Genomic DNA, 20,010 nt, shown 5'->3' with positions numbered 1-20,010 from the left:
GATTTGAGTCAGAACACCCCCCTTTATATTTTTAAATAAAATCACAATTGTTTTTCTCTTCTCTTCATCTCAAAAAACTAAGGACAGTTTGCTTTCATAGCCTAAGAAAGAGGGTAATTTTCCTGTAACTAGTAGAACCAGTAGAAAGGTACATCACTGCTTTTTAATAAAAAAAATGCAGTCCCAAAAGGAAACATTTGGGTCTCCTCTTCCTACTTGTGAATGAGTGGGTTCAGTACTCTGAGGCATGGCTCTTTTGTTTCTCATGAATATCAGTCTTAGATGTCAGTGCAGGCACATAGAGATGTTTTTTCAAGTGCTTCCTCTGAAAAGACTTGAGTCAGTTCTAGAACAGTTGGGTGGTTCTTTGTTTTGAGGAACAAGTATCTTTGTCTTGCAAAACCATGGAAAATAAATTGCTGAGTAGCAAAAGTGAATCTTTTTAAGATCAAGAATTGCCTATGTATGTTCCTTTCTAGGATAAAACTTGAGAGTTACTTTAAAATTTGTTACCTTACACATCAAAATATTATGGCAACCGGTTTCATTATTAATTCCTAGCTGACTTAAATCTGTCCATGTTACTGTTTCTTTTTCTCACCTGTGATCTCTAAATAAATACCACATTCAGTGTATAATAGTATATATTAGTAGTCATGTGTAGTCATTTATTATTACTTATTCTTCATGTATAACACTTTTATCATTGTTTTATTAATCGCTCGTTCATATCATATATGGGAAAAAGACTCAGTCCTTGCCATTAGGGAGCTTACGGCTGGGTTGGGAGACAAAACAGTTAGCAAAGCGTGTAGAGGTGCTGGGAGAGAAAGGGTGCCTAACCCGGAGGATTGTGCTGGACACCCAAAAGGAGGACGATTGTGACGGTTGAGATTTATTGACGACTTCTTAAGGCCCAGGCACAGTTTCAGAGGCTTTTACCTGTAATCATTTCACTTAAATTCACTCACAACTCTGTGAGGTGAGTGTTGTGACTATTTTCTTCATTTTCTGGGTCAGGACATTTAAGGATTCTGACGATGAATGACTTCCTGCGTCCACCCTGTTAATACATGGTAGAGCAAGTCAGCCTGAAGCCAAAGCCCAGACTCTTAACTGCTAAACATAAGAGTGGTAGCCTGAGCTAGGGCAGTGGCAGCGGCAATAGGAAGAGGTAGACTGGTGACTGACTGAATGTGAAGGGGTCAGGTCAGTGAAGAGTGAATCAAGAATGATGCGCAGGTCTCTGACTTGAACGACAGGGTGCACAGTTGGGAGAACACAGGAAGAGGAGCAGGATGTGTGTGGGGCTGTGTGTGAGTGTGACAGTGACAGGGATGGCAGAGACGCCAATCTTAATCCTTCAAAGGCTGAGGTATCCATGGGACATCAAAGGGGGGAAAGAGATCGTATTGAAGGTTCAGATCCAGAGTTCAGGCTAGAGATAGAGATCTGCAAACTACTGTGTTATAAAAGTGTTACTTATTAATTGGAACTAATTTTAGTGACCAAAAGAATCACACAGTTATTTGTGGTTTTGCTTCTGGGGTAAAGCATTCAGAAACTAGGAGACCCACTTCGTCAGTTTTTCAAAAACCCTATTTATTTCGATTACGTTTTTTGTATTTTTTCCCTGAATATTAAAAATTTAAGAGAATAGAAAATTTTTTTACTGAAATTTGCTTGCTGTTCAGGAATTTGAGTATTGTTGTCAAATGATTGGTCTCCTGTTCAAGGTTTTAAGAGTCCCAAGACTTAAGGTACCACAACTCCGCCTCTCCCAAGAGTCTGTGCTCTGCCTCTCCATGTCTGTCAGAATCATTTACTTGGAGATGTCCAGACACTCTCTTATGTGTTTTTTTTTTTTTTCTTTTGAGCCCAGAAAACTGCGTTTTGCCAAAATTAAGTGGGTCTTGCATTCCAAGAGACTGTAACCGGCTCTCAGTTCACGCCACATGATCATCACATGGGCTCTCGTGCTGGCAGAAACCCTTCCTTCTGCCTAGGCGTTTCCTGTGGCAGAAGCTTAGCAGGAGCGTCTGGCTAATGCTGCCAGCGCAGTGACGGATTCCGGCAGTGTCCGGGGGCACTCAGATTGGCTGAGGTCAGGGCTAGTTGTTTTTCAGGTTTATTTGAACATGTTTTGTTTCTTAAGAAAACTTCTCTAACTCCTCTTTGACCCATTTGTTTATGTCCATGTATGTGGTTGGGAAGAAAGAGAGAAAGAGAGGGAGGGAGAAAGAGAAAGAGCTGCCACTATTTTCATTCAGTGTTTTCCCCCTAGGTTATGTTTTCTTGGTTTTATTTAACATTCTTCCTTAAATACTTCACACCTAGACCTGTTAAATTATATTAATAGAGTTTTGTAATTTCATTTTAAAATACAGGTGCTTAGCAAGATGTTTTTCATTATTACATTTTTGAACCAGGTTAATGCTGTTAATAAATGATAAATGTTCATAAAAGATATTTTAAATCAAGCCACATGGTAATTTTCTGGATTTTAATACAGTGAACTTGACCATTTGGGCCTTAGTTTTAGAAAGAGGAAGAGTGAAAAAAACTAGAGGAAAGTTCTGTGAGCAGTTTTGCTGATATTGGCTGGTTTGGGGGATATCTGTAATTTTATTTGTCTTAAGCAGTAGAATGAAGCTATGGGCTCTAAGCTGTTTTCAGCATTTTGCAGCAGTCCTTGGATCGCTTGTGGTTTCCTAAGTGTCAGACACACCATTGCGCACGCAGGGGCTGCGTACTCCATTGTGGGTCATCTGAATGAAAGAATTTATCTCCTGCTGCAGAGATGGTTTGCATACTTAGAAATCTCTGCTGTCTTTCAAACTATTGACTAAGTAAGTTTAAAACTTACATAGTATTTAAATATATGCATGTGTATACATATTCAGTAAAAATCTGCCCAAGTTTTGCATTTAATATATTTGTTTTGATTTCGTATATCAGCTGTACTTTTGTTTCTTTCCTAGAAAGGTTAAGGTTTTTAAAAATCTGTAAAAAATGGATTTATTAGGATCTGGCAAGTTTACTTTGGTAATACAGCTTCTCTCAGACACTGTACTGAGGAAACAGGGGAAGGTCAAATGATGTTACCAGCAGTGTTAGTGAAACCTGGCATCTCCTAGAACCCGTCTTTCTCCTCCAACAGATGACAAGCATCTGTAGTTGGTGCCTTCAGTCTGGATGGGTTTTTTCATTTGTTCTGGTGTTGTTTTTTTTTATTACATTTGGATGGAATTTTTTGACGTGAGAACCATGGTTCAGGCTCTTTCCCTTTCCTTCAGCAAAACATGGCTCGCTTAAACATGGTCTCATCTCTGCAGCTGTTCCTTTTTTATTTAACTTTTTTTGTTAAATTTTTTTTACAACTTTAAAACACACCCTGCAGCATATGGGATCTTAATTCCCCAAACAGGGATCGAACCCATACTCCTTGCATTGGAAGGTCAGGTCTTAACCACTGGACCACCAGGAACATCCCTTTGCAGCTGTTCTTAAACAGACCTTTTGGCGTGCAGAACTCCTGATCCTAAAATGTAAAAGCCCACACTGGAGTTGGGAATCATATCTTTTCAAACTGGGCTTAGGCAGCGGGAGGGTATAGGAGTAAAGTACTTTGCAAGATATGCGTACATTTGTTATTATAAAGAGGAAAATACTTTTCTTTAGAAATGATGATATATATATAGATACAGATTATAGATATCAGCTAAATAAGTCAATGTTCCTCTTGGGAAACAAAGTAGTGGGCATCCAGGAGTGTGAGCTTGTAATGGGGGAGAGAGAAGGATTTGGAAGGCTTCCAAATAGAGGATCAGAACTGTGTATTTTAATTATAAAAATAGTACGAGACACATAAATGTACCACACACTGGGCAAGACACCTCTTGTGTATAATTTCATTTAGCTTGCCCAATAAAGGAGAGGCATTATTATAGTAGGTGTTTACAGGCAGGGTAACTAAGAGAGCTTATGCAGCTTGCCTGTGATCATACAGCTGATGAGAGTCAGGATCAGAATTTGAACTCAGGTCTTTGACTCTAAAACTTTACTGCACTCGCATGCTATACCGCCTCGCTGTGCTCTCTTGACATACTGGTCTCTGGTAATGTCAGCCGAGGCTAAGGAAGTGGGAGTCTTCAACAGTTGTTCTTGTCATCACAGAACAACCCTGCTTAGCAGCCTAGCAGCTCTGTAGTGTGTTAAAGGTGGGAGCCAGCTCCTTTTTGTGTCCCAGGGAAACTCCCCTTATTTAATTGGGTTTTATTCATAATGGTTTCAATCAGTGCATTTTAACAGCTCTCAAAAACAGTCACATTGAGATTCATATGACAGGGATAGAGGAACATGTGTAGCTCAAGGCTGAGGTACAGGAGCAGAGAGCCCCTGAATGGTTCCTGGAAGCAACCTCAGAGACCTGGGTTTTTGCACTGGGTTTGCATATGGAATCTACACCCTTCCCTCGTACCAACATTGAAGGCGTTCAGATTGGTAGAGAAGATTATTCTGGGCCAGGCTCATTGCTTAGGTATGAGGTTAAGTGTGTGACCTTAGATGTATCAGCTCTGAGTTCGAGTCTTGGCCACTTGCTGGGTGACCTTGAGCAGGTCACTTGATTGCCTGCGTTTCCTTATCAGGTAAACAGAGGTCATATTGATATTAATAACCACCTCATAGGTTGTTGTGAGGGTTAATGGAGCTAATCCCTGTAAAGTATAAGATCAGTCCTTGGCAGGAAGTGCTCACCCTTAACATAACCACCTTCTCAGCCTTAGAATAATCATAGTTACGATAGCACTGTTACCCTGGGTCCACTGGTTGGATTAAATAGAACTTGGTCCTCTGATCTTGACTTTCCTGAAGGAGCAGTGTAGCTGCGTTCCTGACTCCTCACTGCGTCATTGATGTTTGCTCCTCATTCTAGACTTCATCCCCCGCTGGCTGCACAGGCTGCTTAGTGCCTGATTCCCAACCCCTGTCCACCTTCCCTCCCGGGCAGTCCCCGACGCTGGTACCAGCGGCCCCTGCACAACTAACTGTCTTTGTTCTCTGTGACAGTGTCTCTCCCGAGTCTCTGCCCACCATTCCTGATTGTTTTCTTGTTCTGGCACCCTTTGCTGCCTACCCCTTAAGTCTAATTCCACAGGAAGCCTTCTCTGGTTAGTCTCTACTAGCTTGCTGGTCAAGGTCACTGCAGCACAGCCTGGCCATTTCAGAATCTATTTCCAGCCCTCATCTCTAGGTCCTATTCCACACGACCTTTGCCTCTTGTCACTGGAGAGTGAGTTTTCCACTCTTACCTGGGCTACTGCAGCACCAGCCTAAGCAGTTTCCCTGTAGTAAGGGGATTGTCTTTCACTCTTCTGTCCATTCTTTACCCTCAAGCTACCACATCCAAACCTTCCCTCCCTCCCTTCCTGTCTCCAGATGCTTCTGTGGCTCCGAGATGAACCCCCTCAGTAAGGCACGCAGAGCTCTTTGTGCGCTGAGTCTCGGCCTGCTCCTCTAGTTTCGTCTTCAGCTGGCCCAGTGTGCCTGGCCCTGCACACATCTTGAGACTGTGCTGTGCCGTTCCTGCTGCCCGGAATCCCCAGGGGCCCCTTGTCCTGGCAAATGGCCTTCCCAGCAGGTGACTTTTAAGGCTGACTTCAGATCCGAGGTATCTGACGCCTTTCCTGTGTTCCTTTTCTCCCTTCTGACCAAAGCACCCAGACACCCTGTGCTTTTATGGGTCAGAACTCTGAGGGACAGCATGTGGGATTTTTTTGCCTCTCTGTGCACCGTGAGCTCCGAGAGCAGATTTTCTTTGTCTCCAGTGCCCAGCACCTTGCCTGGCCTCACTCACTAGTTGATAACTAGGTGTTAAATGAAGGATTGATGAGAATGTCGCTGTACCCTCACTGTGTGCTTGATCGTCCCTCCCAGGTCTGGGCCCCGCGATCAGCACCTTAGCTTGGGGCACTGCCATCGTGGGTCATCCGGTCTAGGGTCCAGCCATCTTGGACTCCTTCTCCTCTCCCATTCACTCAAGCCTGATGTTTTTGCCTCAGCGATACCAGGCAGATCTCTGCTGCCTTCTCTACTTTCTGGCTTCAGTTCAGTCACTCAGTCATTTCGGACTCTCTGTGACTCCATGAATTGCAGCACACCAGGCCTCCCTGTCCATCACCATCTCCTGGAGTTCACTCAAACTCAGGTCCATCGAGTCGGTGATGCCATCCAGCCATCTAATCCTCTGTCGTTGGCTTCAGCCTTTTCTCTTTCTCACTCAACTTCAAATGGTCTCCTGACTCTCATGTCATCCTCTTTCTCCCTTCAAGGTTTCTTTTACAACACAGCCACTTACGGAATTCTGCTCACGTCTGACCTTGTTATTCTCCTGCCCAGGTTCCTCAGGGCTTCCCTGGTACCTGCAGAGTATTGTCGGAGTCCTCAGAAGGCATCCCTCAGGGCCTGCCCCAGTCAGGGCTCTCTAACCTTTCTCCTTGCCTCGCTCCAGCCTGGGCTCCTGATCCCATCAGCTTGCGGGTAGTGCTGTGATGAATGAGACTCTCAACCACTTGACTTTAGGTAACGCTTCTGGCCAGATATTTGGTGGAGTTCACAGCAGTGCCTCCGCTGTGATGGTGACCCTAGTGGATTTCCTCTGCCCCCACTCCCGGCCTCTCCTTTCCTGTCCAGGGGCCTTCAGGCGGTTTCAGGTGACGGTTGCAATTGGTGAGTGCTCCATGCCACCATGAGGTAAACAGTTCTTTGTCCAAATCTCAGTTTTCCTCCTGGGAAAACTGGTCAACCACTGGTCTTTCTGCTTGGCACCAGCCTTGCGAAGTGCCGTTTAAAATAGAACATTCTGTCAGTAAACCCTTCATCAGGTTCTCTCTCTAAGGATTCCTATGACGCATCTGATAGAGTAGATAGTGACCAGAGCGCTATTCCAGAGTGCTGAAGGACTCTACTCCCAGAGCTCCATTATCCATAGAGTCTACATTTTAGACCACTGCTTTTGCTGAGCTACAGCTAGAAGAATAGAGAATTTATGCTGATATTTATAGGCCCTACGAGGCCTGCCCATGGAGTACAACTAAGTACAGTTTTGGACTTTGGATAGGAATAGTATTGGGTTGGCCAAAAAGTTCATTTGGGTTTTATAAATGAACTTTTTGGCCAACCCAATATATTGTTAAGAACTTGTGCTTTAGATTTTGAGTCTGACAGTTCTGAGTCGAGTTGTTGCCATTCTGGTTACTAATTGTGTAGTTACAGAAGAACCTTTCTCCTCATTTGTATGCAAGTAAGAATATTCTCTATATTGTAAGTGCCTTATAAGGAGTAAATGTGATGATATATAAACAATGCTTAACAGCAATTCAGGTACTTAGGAAAGACTCAGTAAATATTAGCAGCTACTTTTATTATTGTTACTACTAATATTTACTCTTCACACAAGTTCCAGTTTTACAGGTCTTATTGCGGAGATAATTAGGCAGGCTTACCTCACAGGGTGTGGATTAATTAATTGATGTTGGTAAAGCGTTTCATGAAACCTTTGTGTACAATAGATTAAGTATGAGTTAAGATTAAAGTTGGTCTAGTTTAAAAAGACTTCGTATCCTGTGCTCCGTACAGGGGAGTTTCATTTCTTTTCAGGGCAGGTGACAGGCCATTTTGTAACATGTATTGTTTTTGTCTTTGATGGAGTCATGCTTGTAGAACAGAATCTTGGTGCCTGGAATCACACACATCTGGAATTCACAGGACTCTCAGAAACTGCTTCTAGTGGAGACCTGGCAGAGGCCACTGTGCACAGGAGTTTTGGAAGCAGTTGTGTGGTGTTTGCTCTGCCCCTTCTCCCTGCGCCTCAGTGGCGTTGTGCACATAGCGCGTGAGCACCTCTCCCCATGAACACCCCCCGCCCAGGCCTGGGCACTGTCAGGTGCCGGCTGCTCCCTGGCAGGTATCTCCACTACACGTGAGGGTGCTTGCCAGGACCCTCCAAAGTAGAGAAGGATTCAAGCAGCCTGTGGCCCTTGCTTGTTATGAAAGCAAGGAGTGTGGTTATCCTGTTGATTGGTCTCTAAGGAGGCAGATATGGGGCAGTAATATTTTAGACTTAGCTACAATAAAGAAAAGAATGGACTAGAAGTGCAGAATCTGTTCCTGACTCTGAAGAGTTGTAGCTTCATGGAGAGCCTCCTGAGGGAGGTGAGGCCGAGGACAATCTGTGAGACATTTACTGTCTAAACAGGACCAGCACTTTATGACCCTTGGACTGGGCTCTTATTTGTAAATAAAGTTTTATCGGAACAAAGCCACACTCTTTTGCCCATGAATTATTTATGGCTGCTTTTGTGTCATGACAGAGACCATCCGTCCAATGAGTCAAAAATAATTGCTCTCTGGCCTTTTATAGGAAAAGTGTGTCATCTCTAGCCCAAAGTTGTGGTCTTCTCAGGTCTTTTCTCTTAGCAGGACTTAGCATCTTAAGAGCGTGGGTTTTAGACTCAGACAGACCTGGACTCATATCTCAGTCCTGCTGCTAACTAGCTGTGTGACCTTGGGCAGATGGCCTAATGTCTCTGTGCCTCCATTTCTTCTGTAGAATCAAGTTAATAGTTAGAACCTTCCTTACAGGGTTGCCAGGATGAAATGACACAATGCCAAAAATGCACTTAGTGTGTGGTATCTGGCTTGAATTAAGAGCTCTGTAAATGTTCACTGCTGTGGTTAGGATGATTCTGTGGCTCTGCAAATCATAGTCTCCATTGTGCTGTCTGGGGTGACTTGAACAGATCCATCTCAGACCCACTGCCATGAGCTCAAAGAAGAGGAGTAGGGGGTTTTCTGACACAGCAGAGTAGCAGCTCAGTGAATGGGCTGAGACCCTTGTTCCCCTGCACCCCAATCGCCAGAACAGCACTGCTGAAGATGGTGCACAGACTGTCTCCTGGCTGACTGCATCATCCCTGTCCACTCTGTATTCTGTTCCCCCCTTGTTTGTGATGTTGCCTTATACGATTAGGAAGTATTTTTGTCCTTATGCTGTGATCCCAGGTATTGTTTAAAAACTTGAAATTTAGATGAGGCTTCTAACTGTTTGTTCCTCCATTCATTGAGCACTTGTGGAGTGCTTCTCTGTGCTGAGAACAGTTGCACAGTCCTGTCTAGATCCAGGACACAGTGCTTCTGGATTTGTTCCTTTGCCTCCCTCTTGGCTACATGACTGCCAGCTCTAGTTTGTTTTCAAAGTGGTGGCACCCCAGTAGGATGCCAAAGCTGGGAATTTTTGTTACGTTTGCTGACTTTATCCTGGGGGAGAAGAGAGCATACCGCATTTCAGGGTCTACTGATGGCTGTTTCTTGGGACAGAAGAAGGAAACTGGGGAACAGGTTGACCAGTTATCTGCAAAGAAGGCCAAAAAACCATGGGATTAGGCTCTGATGGATCTTACAAAGGAGGCCCATGAAAAATAAAACAAGCCCTGGCAGAACTCAGGCCTTCACCCCTAGGGCACAGCAAACCCAGGAGAATTAGAACAGCAGTGGAGGTCAAGGCTGGCCAGTACCCTCCCCTCGTCTGGCACCGTTCCTCTCTTAGGAGTATACCCTAAACCTAAAGAGAAGCCTTCACTGAGCTATAGACATGTAAGACACGTTTTCTAGGCCGGATGTGTTGATGCTGGGAGGATAGTGGTAGACAGCTGCTGTGTAGCCAGAGATTGGAGAGAGAAATACAATAAGGTGAAAGTGGACCATGTCTGCCAGTGAAAAACAGTACAAAAGGGACCTCCCCAGGCACTGTAGCTGTGCTTCTGAATTGCCATCCATCGTTGGTAACACAGTGGTAACACATGGGTAACACTGACTTAGTGCTGTGTTTTTGGTAGAATCCGACTATGTGTCGTGTCGTAATGCTGCTTACAGCTGGGCCACAGAGTCCTGCATGCCCTCACTCTGCCTGCCTTGCCAGGCTTGTCTCACTTCCACACCCTGTACCCCAAGCTCTAGCTACACCCAGCTTTATAGCTTTTCAGACATGCTGGGTGCTTTTCTACATGCCCATTCCTCCTGGAAAGCTCATCCCTGTGGCCAGTTCCTGGTCTTTCTCCAGGGATCTGTCTGCTTGAAACATCTCTTCATTAGAGACCATCCAGCTCCTCCCGTCAGAGCCTCCTAATGCATCCAGTCTTTCCTCTGTGGGTCTCATCATGCTTGTAACTAGTTTTTAATGTCTGTTTCCCCAACAAACCCTGTGAGGGCAGGGACCAAACCTTGGTTGGATGTTTGGCACACTTTAGTGGTTTACTACATTTGTTTACTGACTGAATGACCAGAAGGAGCATTGATTTATAAATGGTGGGTATGAGAAAAGCTTTTTTATAAAAAAAATTTTTTTTTTGTTTTGGTCTTCTTTTTCAAATAATTTCTGAACAAAGTATTTTATTATTTTATAGATACATGTTATGTTTAAGGGATTCTCTGACATGGCATTATTTTCAGTGACTGTATGTGCGCTGGACAAATCTTACTTTTCTCTTTTCCCTACAGAATGAAATGTGCCTGGCTACTCAACAGCTTTCTAAGCAACTGCTGGCATATGAAAAACAGGTAACTTGATAAATATGTGGCATATGTCTTAAGAGAGTCCTAGGTGGAGTTCTTACAAAGGAATGTTCTGGGGGCATCCTTTAAAGACCTTCCTTCTAACTTTGTTTTTTTCCATAGGCCAGTTCCATTTTTTCTTGTTCTTGCCTTTTCTTATCCACTGATAAATTCTAACTGATGATTATCCGAAAGTCTTTATGGTATATTCTTATATATGTATTCTTAAAATTAGCTTACAAAAGTAATCAACTGCCCTGAGGGTTCGTATTTTTTGAGGGACTACAAGTGCATCAACACTAAGAATTCCAAGCGATAAACTGAAAGATACTATTATATCTAGATAGAAGGGTGATGACCAACAACGGGATAGCCTGGGAAGGGCAGCTGACAGCGTGGCTGGGGCAGAACAAGGGAGAGCTCTGGTTCTCTGCAGTCAGACACTCTGACATCATGTGCTCTTGGGACGGGAGGAAGTCAATCTAGAGGGCAGTGTCTTGTGGGATGATGCTATAGTGCTGAATCCCCTGGCATTTAGCTAACACCTGGCACTTTTTTCCTTTGGTCTTAGAATTTTGCTCTTGGCAAAGGGGATGAAGAGGTCATTTCTACACTCCACTATTTTTCCAAAGTGGTGGATGAGGTAAGATGGCAACATGGCAATTTTTTTTTTTTTGATTGAAGGATAAAGGTTTTACAGAATTGTGTTTGTTTCTGCCAAACATCAACATGAATCAGCCATAGGTATACCTAGCAAATTTTTATTTGATTCTTTTTTTGAACTTTCTTTCCTCTTTATTTCGGCCTACTTTTTATTTTTAGGTATCTACTTAAATATCTGAGAAGGTATCTCAGCCTTATCTTCCAAGGCTCATTTCATAAATGAGATTTGTATGTGGTTATGTTTGATTTTGGCTTGAAGGGACAGGCCTTGGTCCACATAAGCAATAGACTGAAAGAAAGACTTCTAAGAATTCAGGTTCCTAAGGAGGAAGAATTAGTGTCTCGGGGCTGCTGTAATAAAGTTACACATAGGTGGCCTGAAACAATGGAAATGTATTCTCTCACAGTTCTGGAGGCCACAAGTATGAAATCAAGTTGTTGGCAGGGCCACGTTCCCTCTGGATCATCCAGAGGAGAATCTGTCCTTGCTTTTCCCAACTTCTGGTGACTCTGGGTGTTCCTTGACTTGTGGCAGCATCACCCCCGTCTCTACCCCTGAGTTCACATGGCCTTCTCTCCCCACCCTACCACCGTCTGTTTGCTCCATGTCTGTGTCCTATTCTCTTATTAGAACACTTGTCAGTGGATTTAGGGCACACCTGGATAACCCAGAGTGATCTTATTTTAAGATCCTTTATTGTATCTGCAAAGATCCTTTTCCCTAAAATTCACATGGTATAGACATCACTTTTCGGGGAGTGTGAGTCAACCCACTACAGAGAGATTTTGACAACTGTTCTTATGGCTCTGTTGTATAATATATTTGGAATATTTGTGAAAAGCATGTGTTGGTATAGGAAAAGTGTCTACATCCTGATCATAAAAAACTCAAGAGCTCAGGTGCTACAGGTGCTGGGCAGCACCCTCTGCCAAATTAGATGAGCGTAAACGACTTCATTTTTCAGGGCGTTTGTAGCGCTTACAGCAGAACATCTTCAGAGAATAAGCAAACAAGACAGCGCGCAGGAGCCGTTGCATTGCGCCACCGTCGATACGAAGGTGACGCTGTCTTCAGTTTAGAAAGCGAGAAACTAATGTTCACATAAATTTGTGCCAGTTGTCTGTTCATTCAGTTCACCAAGTCGATATTCATTCAACAAATACTGACCACCTGCTATTTAGCAGACGCAGTTCCAGGCACTAGGGATGTGGATACAAACTGTCCAGTTGGTAGTGAACTTTGTCCTCTGTTCCACTGCTGGGGCTCTTTGTATAAGAATATGGATGCATGTCTAGTCCAGAAGAGGAGGAAGATGAATGGAAAATGGAATTAGGGAAGAGCAACAAGTAATTTTGTTGAAGGTGAGAAGAATTTTCCTTAGTTAACAGTAAATGAATAGCCCAGGGGGAGAAGCGGTAGGTAGTCTGCACTCACTGAAGTTATGTTTTCTTGACCAAAAGAGAGTTGCTAAGGAAATGTGGTTATGTGTCAAAACCCTAAATTAGGATTTCCACTTTAAGATCTTTACTCTTAACTATATTTTCCTGGGCAGGAATGATGATTCTTCTCCTTTTTTTTTAATGAATTGATTTTTATTGAAACATAGTTGATTACAGCAAAGTGATTCAGATATATATTTTTTCTTTCATATTCCTTTCCATTATAGTTTCTTACACAGTATTGAATATAGTAGGGCCTTGTTGTTTATTTTATATGTAGTAGTTTATATCTGCTAATCTCAAACTCCTAACTTATTCTTCCACACCTTTTCCTCTTTGGTAATTTTAAGTTTGCTTTCTATGTCTGTGAGTCTGTTTCTGTTTTGTAAATAAGCACATTTGTATCATATTTTAAATTCCATATATAAGTGATACCACATGATTTCCATAGTAGCTGCACTGGTTTACATTCCCACCAACAGTATAGGAGCCTTCTCTTTTCTCCACACCCTCTCCAGCATTTATTATACCTCATTATAGTTTTCATTTGCATCTCTCTAACAATTAGTGATGTTGAGCGTCTTTTCATGAACTTATTGGCCAGTGATGATTCTTTCAGTGGGGAATGATTATTCCAAAAGGATGGAAGCTTGGAAGTGTGATTTTTATAGGCAGTATCATAGCCTTCTGGAAACTTAGCACTGTGACTTTTCACACAAGCCTCTTGATGTCAAGACTTAAGCCAGTGAAAGCAGTTAACTCAGGTGGGAAGTAGAGAGTAACTTTTGAGGTAGTTTTCTCTACCTGGGTCTATATCAGATTGACAATTTTTCAAAAGAAGTAATTTGACTCAGAAATTGAAAAATCCAACTAAAAGTAGAGATTTGTGTCACTTATATTTAATAGGATGTGTTGGATTCAGATCTTTGATATTATAGGCATATAGAGCTTTTTATCCTTGATGATTTCACCAAAAGCAAGATTTCTAGATTACTTATTTTTAGTGCATCTGAGACAGGAAAATTTTGACATTATTGATTCCATTGCCCAGTGTGTCAGGCCCTCTCCTCTGAGTGTTACTCATTCACGTTATTGTTTTATCCTCAAAAGAGTCATGCAAGGAGCATGCTGTGTTGCCCATTTTCTGTGTGATGATACTGAAGTGCCAAGAGAAGGTCTGTGTTCTTTGCATACTTCTCAGCAGAGGTGGTGTGTTTGGAAGTGATTATTCCTTACCTCCCAAGGCCCCAAAGGAAAGAGTTGGTGACACAGATCCCTTGATCCTTCAGAAGAAATTAGGAAGAAAATGAATAATTCGGAAATTTGCCATTCCTGAGGTATATAACCTTTAGAAAGAAAACCATTTAACCTCTCTGTGTTTTGGGTTTTTTCATCTGTAAATGACAGAAGCGGGATAGTCCACTTAACCAAGCTGTTATAAAGATTATATTAAATAATTAGAGCATTTGATGCAGAGCCAGTTCATTGAATTCATCTAATTAATTGTTAGTAAAAAAAAAAAAGGTACATTTCCTATTGCAGTTATTCAGGAAAAGTAGTTAACATGTTCTATCCTAATGCGTTTTTTGGCATGGCATTTTTCCCATGTGTTCCCGCACAGGGAGAAAAAAAAAAAACAACTGCCATCCTTTGGCTTGATTGAAAGACAAGGGGAACATTGACTGGCCAGCTGCTCCCTTGCTTGACAGATGGTTGACCTTAGGCCAGTTTTTAATCTTGTCAGAGCCTCTGAAAGCTCCACCCTGAAGGACCAGATCTGTTGGGAGATCTGTGTGCAAAAGGGGGATGTGGGTGTGTCTTTGATCGCTGCTGAAAGAAACTTCGCCTAACATTTACCCCAAAAAACAGTCCCTGGGTGATTTCTCCTTATACACACAACAGGAATCCCAGAGCATCCTCATAGTATCTGGAAGTCAGGGCCTTCCACTGTGTTCATTACCAACTACCACATGTTAAATGTTTTGGCCACTTTGTGAGCATGAAGGACAAACTGTATCCCAGACAATGTTTTGAGAAGAGCGTGAATTTTAGATCTCAGTAGCCTGATTCCAAATAGGAAAAGGAGTACGTCAAGGCTGTATATTGTCATCCTGCTTATTTAACTTATATGCAGAGTACATCATGAGAAATGCTGGGCTGGAAGAAGCACAAGCTGGAATCAAGATTGCCGGGAGAAATATCAATAACCTCAGATATGCAGATGACACCACCCTTATGGCAGAAAGTGAAGAGGAACTAAAAAGCCTCTTGATGAAAGTGAAAGAAGAGAGTGAAAAAGTTGGCTTAAAGCCCAACATTCAGAAAACGAAGATCATGGCATCTGGTCCCATCACTTCATGGGAAATAGATGGGGAAACAGTGGGAACAGTGTCAGACTTTATTTTTTTGGGCTCCAAAATCGCTGCAGATGGTGACTGCAGCCATGAAATTAAAAGACGCTTACTCCTTGGAAGGAAAGTTAATGACCAACCTAGATAGTATATTGAAAAGCAGAGACATTACTTTGCCAACAAATGTCCATCTAGTCAAGGCTATGGTTTTTCCTGTGGTCATGTATGGATGTGAGAGTTGGACTGTGAAGAAAGTTGAGCTCCAAAGAATTGATGCTTTTGAATTGTGGTGTTGGGAAAGACTCTTGAGAGTCCTTTGGACTGCAAGGAAGTCCAACCAGTCCATTCTAAAGGAGATCAGCCTTGGGTGTTCTTTGGAAGGAATGATGCTAAAGCTGAAACTCCAGTACTTTGGCCACCTCATGCCAAGAGTTGACTCATTGGAAAAGACTCTGATGCTGGGAGGGATTAGGGGCAGGAGGAGAAGGGGATGACAGAGGATGAAATGGCTGGATGGCATCACCGACTCAATGGACGTGAGTTTGAGTGAACTCTGAGAGTTGGAGATGGACAGGGAGGCCTGGCATGCTGCAGTTCATGGGGTCACAAAGAGTTGGACACGACGACTGAGCGACTGAACTGAACCGAACTGAGCCAGGGATTAACATCCTAGCTGTTCCACTGATTTGCTCTGTAGATTTAGATATTTATTTGCCCACTTATAAAACTGAGTATAATAAATAATACCCATCTGACAGAGTAGATGGGAACTAAGTGATATAAAAGCACAGAAAGCGGGCACACAAAGTGGTGCATGAGGTGCTCCAAAGTGTTCGTGCTGGTGATGATGATTTTTATTTCTCCTAGACCTTTTACAAAGACAGGATTTAGTAAGGCCTTGAGATGGAAGAGAGGAAAGAATCAAGAGCTGTTAAAATTATCTGGTGAGGAGGAGCATATCTGAATATAGCCTTCTTGTTCCTGGAAAGGTCTGCAATCTGGCTGGGTTGTCTCCGCAGGGAGCTTTCTCTCTCCATAGCATTTCCCAGGTCCCCAGTGCCTACACTTGCAAGGTAGGTAGGTTCCGAGCAGGCCAGTCTTTAAGGTATGACCTCAGCCCCATCTGAAAGAACATGCTCACACAGAGGCCTGGCAAAGTGTGTGGGCAAAGTGCCCACACATCAGAGCTTTTTCCTTCTCTAGGGACACGTGGCTCACGTCAAGAACACAGAGCCAGAATTTGCACAGTAAACAAACAATAACCATGGGCTCAGAAATTCCTGTAGTAAACTTAAATGGTGCATTGGCCAGTTAGAACCTTGACTTTAGTTTTTAATACCTCTTTGCCTATGTCATTTACTGCTTTATGAAGGGTAATTTATTTGCTGAGAAGTCTAACTGAGCTCTTTAATCACATGGAAGTGTTCAGTGTGATTGCTCGGTGAAATAAGACAGTGTCAGAAATAGTAGGTATTATTTTCTTCAACAGATTTCTCTTTCTTTCAGCTTAATGTTCTCCATACAGAGCTGGCTAAACAGTTGGCAGACACAATGGTTCTACCAATTATACAATTTCGAGAAAAGGATCTTACAGGTAAAATATCTGAGTTCAATGCCATATACTTTCAGAATATTAATTCTTTTAGTATTTTTTTTCTGCAACTATTTCTTTTAAGTGTGTGGATCATTGAGAAATACCCTCTTTTTCAGCTTTTATTAAATCCTCACAGTGTTCTTGGCTCACCTAAAGGAAGTCAAAGGCTAATAAGAAAACAGAGTTGGAAACAATTGTAATGTGACTAGGGCAGCTTGATAGGGCTGTACAGGGAACAGAAACAGCACATAGAAAGGCGTTATTACCCTTTGGAGGGTAGGGTGCCAAGGAAGGCTTCCGAGAGAAGATCTCTGAGCTGGGTTTTGGTAAATAAATGTTTACCAAGTAGACAGAGATAACAAGACTCATATTACAGGTTGTTGTTGATCAGTCGCTAAGTCATGTCCAGTGTTTGTGACTCTATGGACTGCAGTAAGCCAGGCTTCCTTCCGTGTCCTTCACTGTCTCCTGGAGTTTACCCAAACTCATGTTGGGGGCATTTGTAAAGGCATGCTGTTCTTGTGGAGCCATGAATACTTTGGAACGTAAGTGGGAAGCTTCAGGAGGAAAGGCCAAAGTGGGGACCATGCGGTATCCGTGCTCGATTCGGGGATGTAGCTGTGAACAACAACAGTGGAGCTCACATTTAGTGGGAGGGAGTACCTGTGACTAGTTCAGAGAGCCTAGTTGCTCTTTTGGATTAATTTTGGTTCTTCAACTAAAATAAAACTTTAGAATAATTTTATATCATTTGAAATGAAGGTAGTGAAAAAAAATATAATCTTGAAAAAACTTAGTTAATATTACTTTTGGGAATGTGGGTTTTCTAGTCCTTTTGTCCATTTTTATTTCATTGAAAATGTTCATTGCTCAGAGAGTAAAGAATTGTATTTTCTACAACACCGATATAAAAAATTGCAGAACAGAAAGTCTGAACCTGAGTGCTGAAAGCTCTGTTGTTCAGGATAGTACTTCGTCTTTAAAACTACAGCACCTTAAAGTTTTTGTTTTAGGCAGAAAAGATGCCATTCATGGAAGGCCAGATCTTAAACATGGAGCTTTCTTCCCCCTCACTTTGAGATCCCCTGTGATCATGTCACCCTAAACTCCCCCCAAGTAGAGCAGCACTTGGCAGCAGCAATGCTTGATAAATAAAACGTAATACATGTCAGCTTGTATGAAGAGAAATCTCAACTGAGCAGGATTTTTTATGTTTTTTAGTGTTGCTCATCTATAATCGCATGTAAATCCCAGAACTAAATACAGTCCTGTCCTGTGCTTTTTATCCAGTGGTAACTGAAAACTTCATTGAGTACATTTTAGAAAAAGATTTTCTCTAAATGAAAATATTAGAAACATGTAGGGGTGTCATTTGAAAAACAAACTCTTAAGTCTTTTGGAGACAGAAGAATCCCCCTGACGACTTGTATGGTCAGACTGATGTTTCTCAGGTTTGTTGGTGGGAACCTCAGCCTGAGGTGCCCTGCAGCCTTGATGACATGGCCCTTGTTAGTCCAGAGGGCTCAACTTGTGGAGCAGTAATATTTACCAGGATGATAATTTTTTTTTTTTAAGAGAATAAAAGTATCCAGTAATAGTGAAAAGAGAAGTCTCTTAGTATTCATGAAAAAAGTTGTTATCCTTTTCTGATAACACCAAGACAGAGATTTGAAGGGTTTACCTTGGGTCATACCAACTCTTTAGTGACCCCATGGACTGTAGCCCACCAGGCTCCTCTGTCCATGGGATTTCCCAGGCAAGAATACTGGAGTGGGTTGCCATTTCCTCCTCCAGGGGATCTTCCCAACCAAGAGATTGAACCTGGGTCTCCTGCATTAGCAGGGGGGTTCCTTACCACTTGAACTATCTGGGAAGCCTGCTTACCCACCAGTATAAGTACATAATCTGAATGAATATAATACAAGAGTTTTTAAGCAAGTGATTTAAAATTGATAAGGAAAAAACTCTAAAACTGCTCCGATGGGAAGTAAAAGATGAGAAAGAAAGAAAAAGAATAGAAAGGCAGAAAGTAGCCTCCATATTAGAAAGAATAACAAAAATGTGAAGAGAAATTTATAAGCTGGAAGCAGTTTTGAGACAAAAAAACAATAGAAAATGTGAAAATGCTTTTCTCTGTTGATAGAGTAAAAATGGATTATTTTAGAATTGTAGAAAGTGTCGCTTCCTTTTAAATATCTCCATGCTTTTAAGTTTTTAACCTTGGATGGTCATTCTCTCTAACATTGACTTTGTTGTTTTGGTCTTAGACTTTGTTAAGCCGTCTTTATACATGATGTGTGTGGCACCTACATGGGGTAATATTTATTGGTATTGACTTGTTCCAAGTACAGTATACTAGATCGCTTCAGAAGTTTTTCATTAAAGCAAGCATCCCCAGTCACCAGGACCTGGGAGTGCTGGTGAAGACTTTCCCCTTCCTTGTACATATCTTTTTTCCTGGGAAAGCACAGAGCTCTGGGTTGGCATACTTTCTTTTTCTTTGTTTTAAGATGTTTCTTTTCTCTTATTCAGAAGTAAGCACTTTAAAGGATCTTTTCGGACTCGCCAGCAGCGGTAAGCATCTTCTCTGGTCTTGGTATGAGGGTTTAGTTTGTCTGTGGGTAGAGATGCTGAATGAATGTTCTTGCCTTTCAACCCATCTGGGTGCTAAAATGTCTGTTTATTTTTAGAGCATGACCTGTCAATGGCAAAATATAGTAGGCTTCCTAAAAAAAAGGAGAATGAAAAGGTAAGAAAACCTACCTTCCGTGTTATTTTTCACTTCATTTATTTAAGCTCCTTTCATGTTTTCCTGTTATGAATTTGTGGCATTGAGGGTGTCCTGAGAATTTTTTTTTCCTACACATGGATTTTTAAAAATACTTATTCCAAATCTCTTAAGTAGACTTCTGCTTCCCTATTCTAGCTTTTCAAACTGGTTTATTAAACATGAACTTGGAACCATTGTAAAATGATAATCATGTAATGATTCTAACTTAAGCTTGATACCTCATATGATTATCTGACTCAAATATACTCAGGCACTTGATCTCCTTGCCCTGGATGTAGCCTCTGATTCTTTAACTCATGCTTTCTAGCTTCTTAGGTGCTATAGAGAATATCGGGGACTTCCCTATAGCTCAGATGGTAAAGAATCTGCCTGCATTGCAGGAGACCCAGCTTCAGTCCCTGAGTCAAGATCCCCTGGAGAAGGAAATGGCAACCCACTCCAGTATTCTTGCCTGGAGAATCCCATGGACAGAGGAGCCTGGTGGGCCACAGTCCAAGGGGTCACAAAGAGTTGGACACAACTAAATGACTAACACACACACGCACGGAGAGTATCGAATA

General features: G+C 42.2%; 1 protein-coding gene across 2 annotated transcripts in view; it reads left to right on the top strand.

Annotated features, from left to right (window-relative positions):
- APPL2 (adaptor protein, phosphotyrosine interacting with PH domain and leucine zipper 2) overlaps positions 1-20,010 on the top strand; it is a 55,449-nt gene that overhangs the window by 8,756 nt on the left and 26,683 nt on the right. For both annotated transcript variants that reach the window (XM_018048205.1, XM_018048206.1), the window contains exons 3-7: positions 10,558-10,617; positions 11,183-11,254; positions 16,572-16,659; positions 19,192-19,233; positions 19,350-19,408. In XM_018048205.1, coding sequence (XP_017903694.1) covers positions 10,558-10,617; positions 11,183-11,254; positions 16,572-16,659; positions 19,192-19,233; positions 19,350-19,408 — 321 coding nt within the window. The remainder of the gene's footprint in view (positions 1-10,557; positions 10,618-11,182; positions 11,255-16,571; positions 16,660-19,191; positions 19,234-19,349; positions 19,409-20,010) is intronic.

This window comes from Capra hircus, chromosome 5 (genome assembly GCF_001704415.2).
Source record: "Capra hircus breed San Clemente chromosome 5, ASM170441v1, whole genome shotgun sequence".
Classification (NCBI taxonomy): domain Eukaryota; kingdom Metazoa; phylum Chordata; class Mammalia; order Artiodactyla; family Bovidae; genus Capra; species Capra hircus.
The sequence above is the reverse complement of the archived record's forward strand: the minus strand, read 5'-3'. Positions and strand labels throughout refer to the sequence as shown.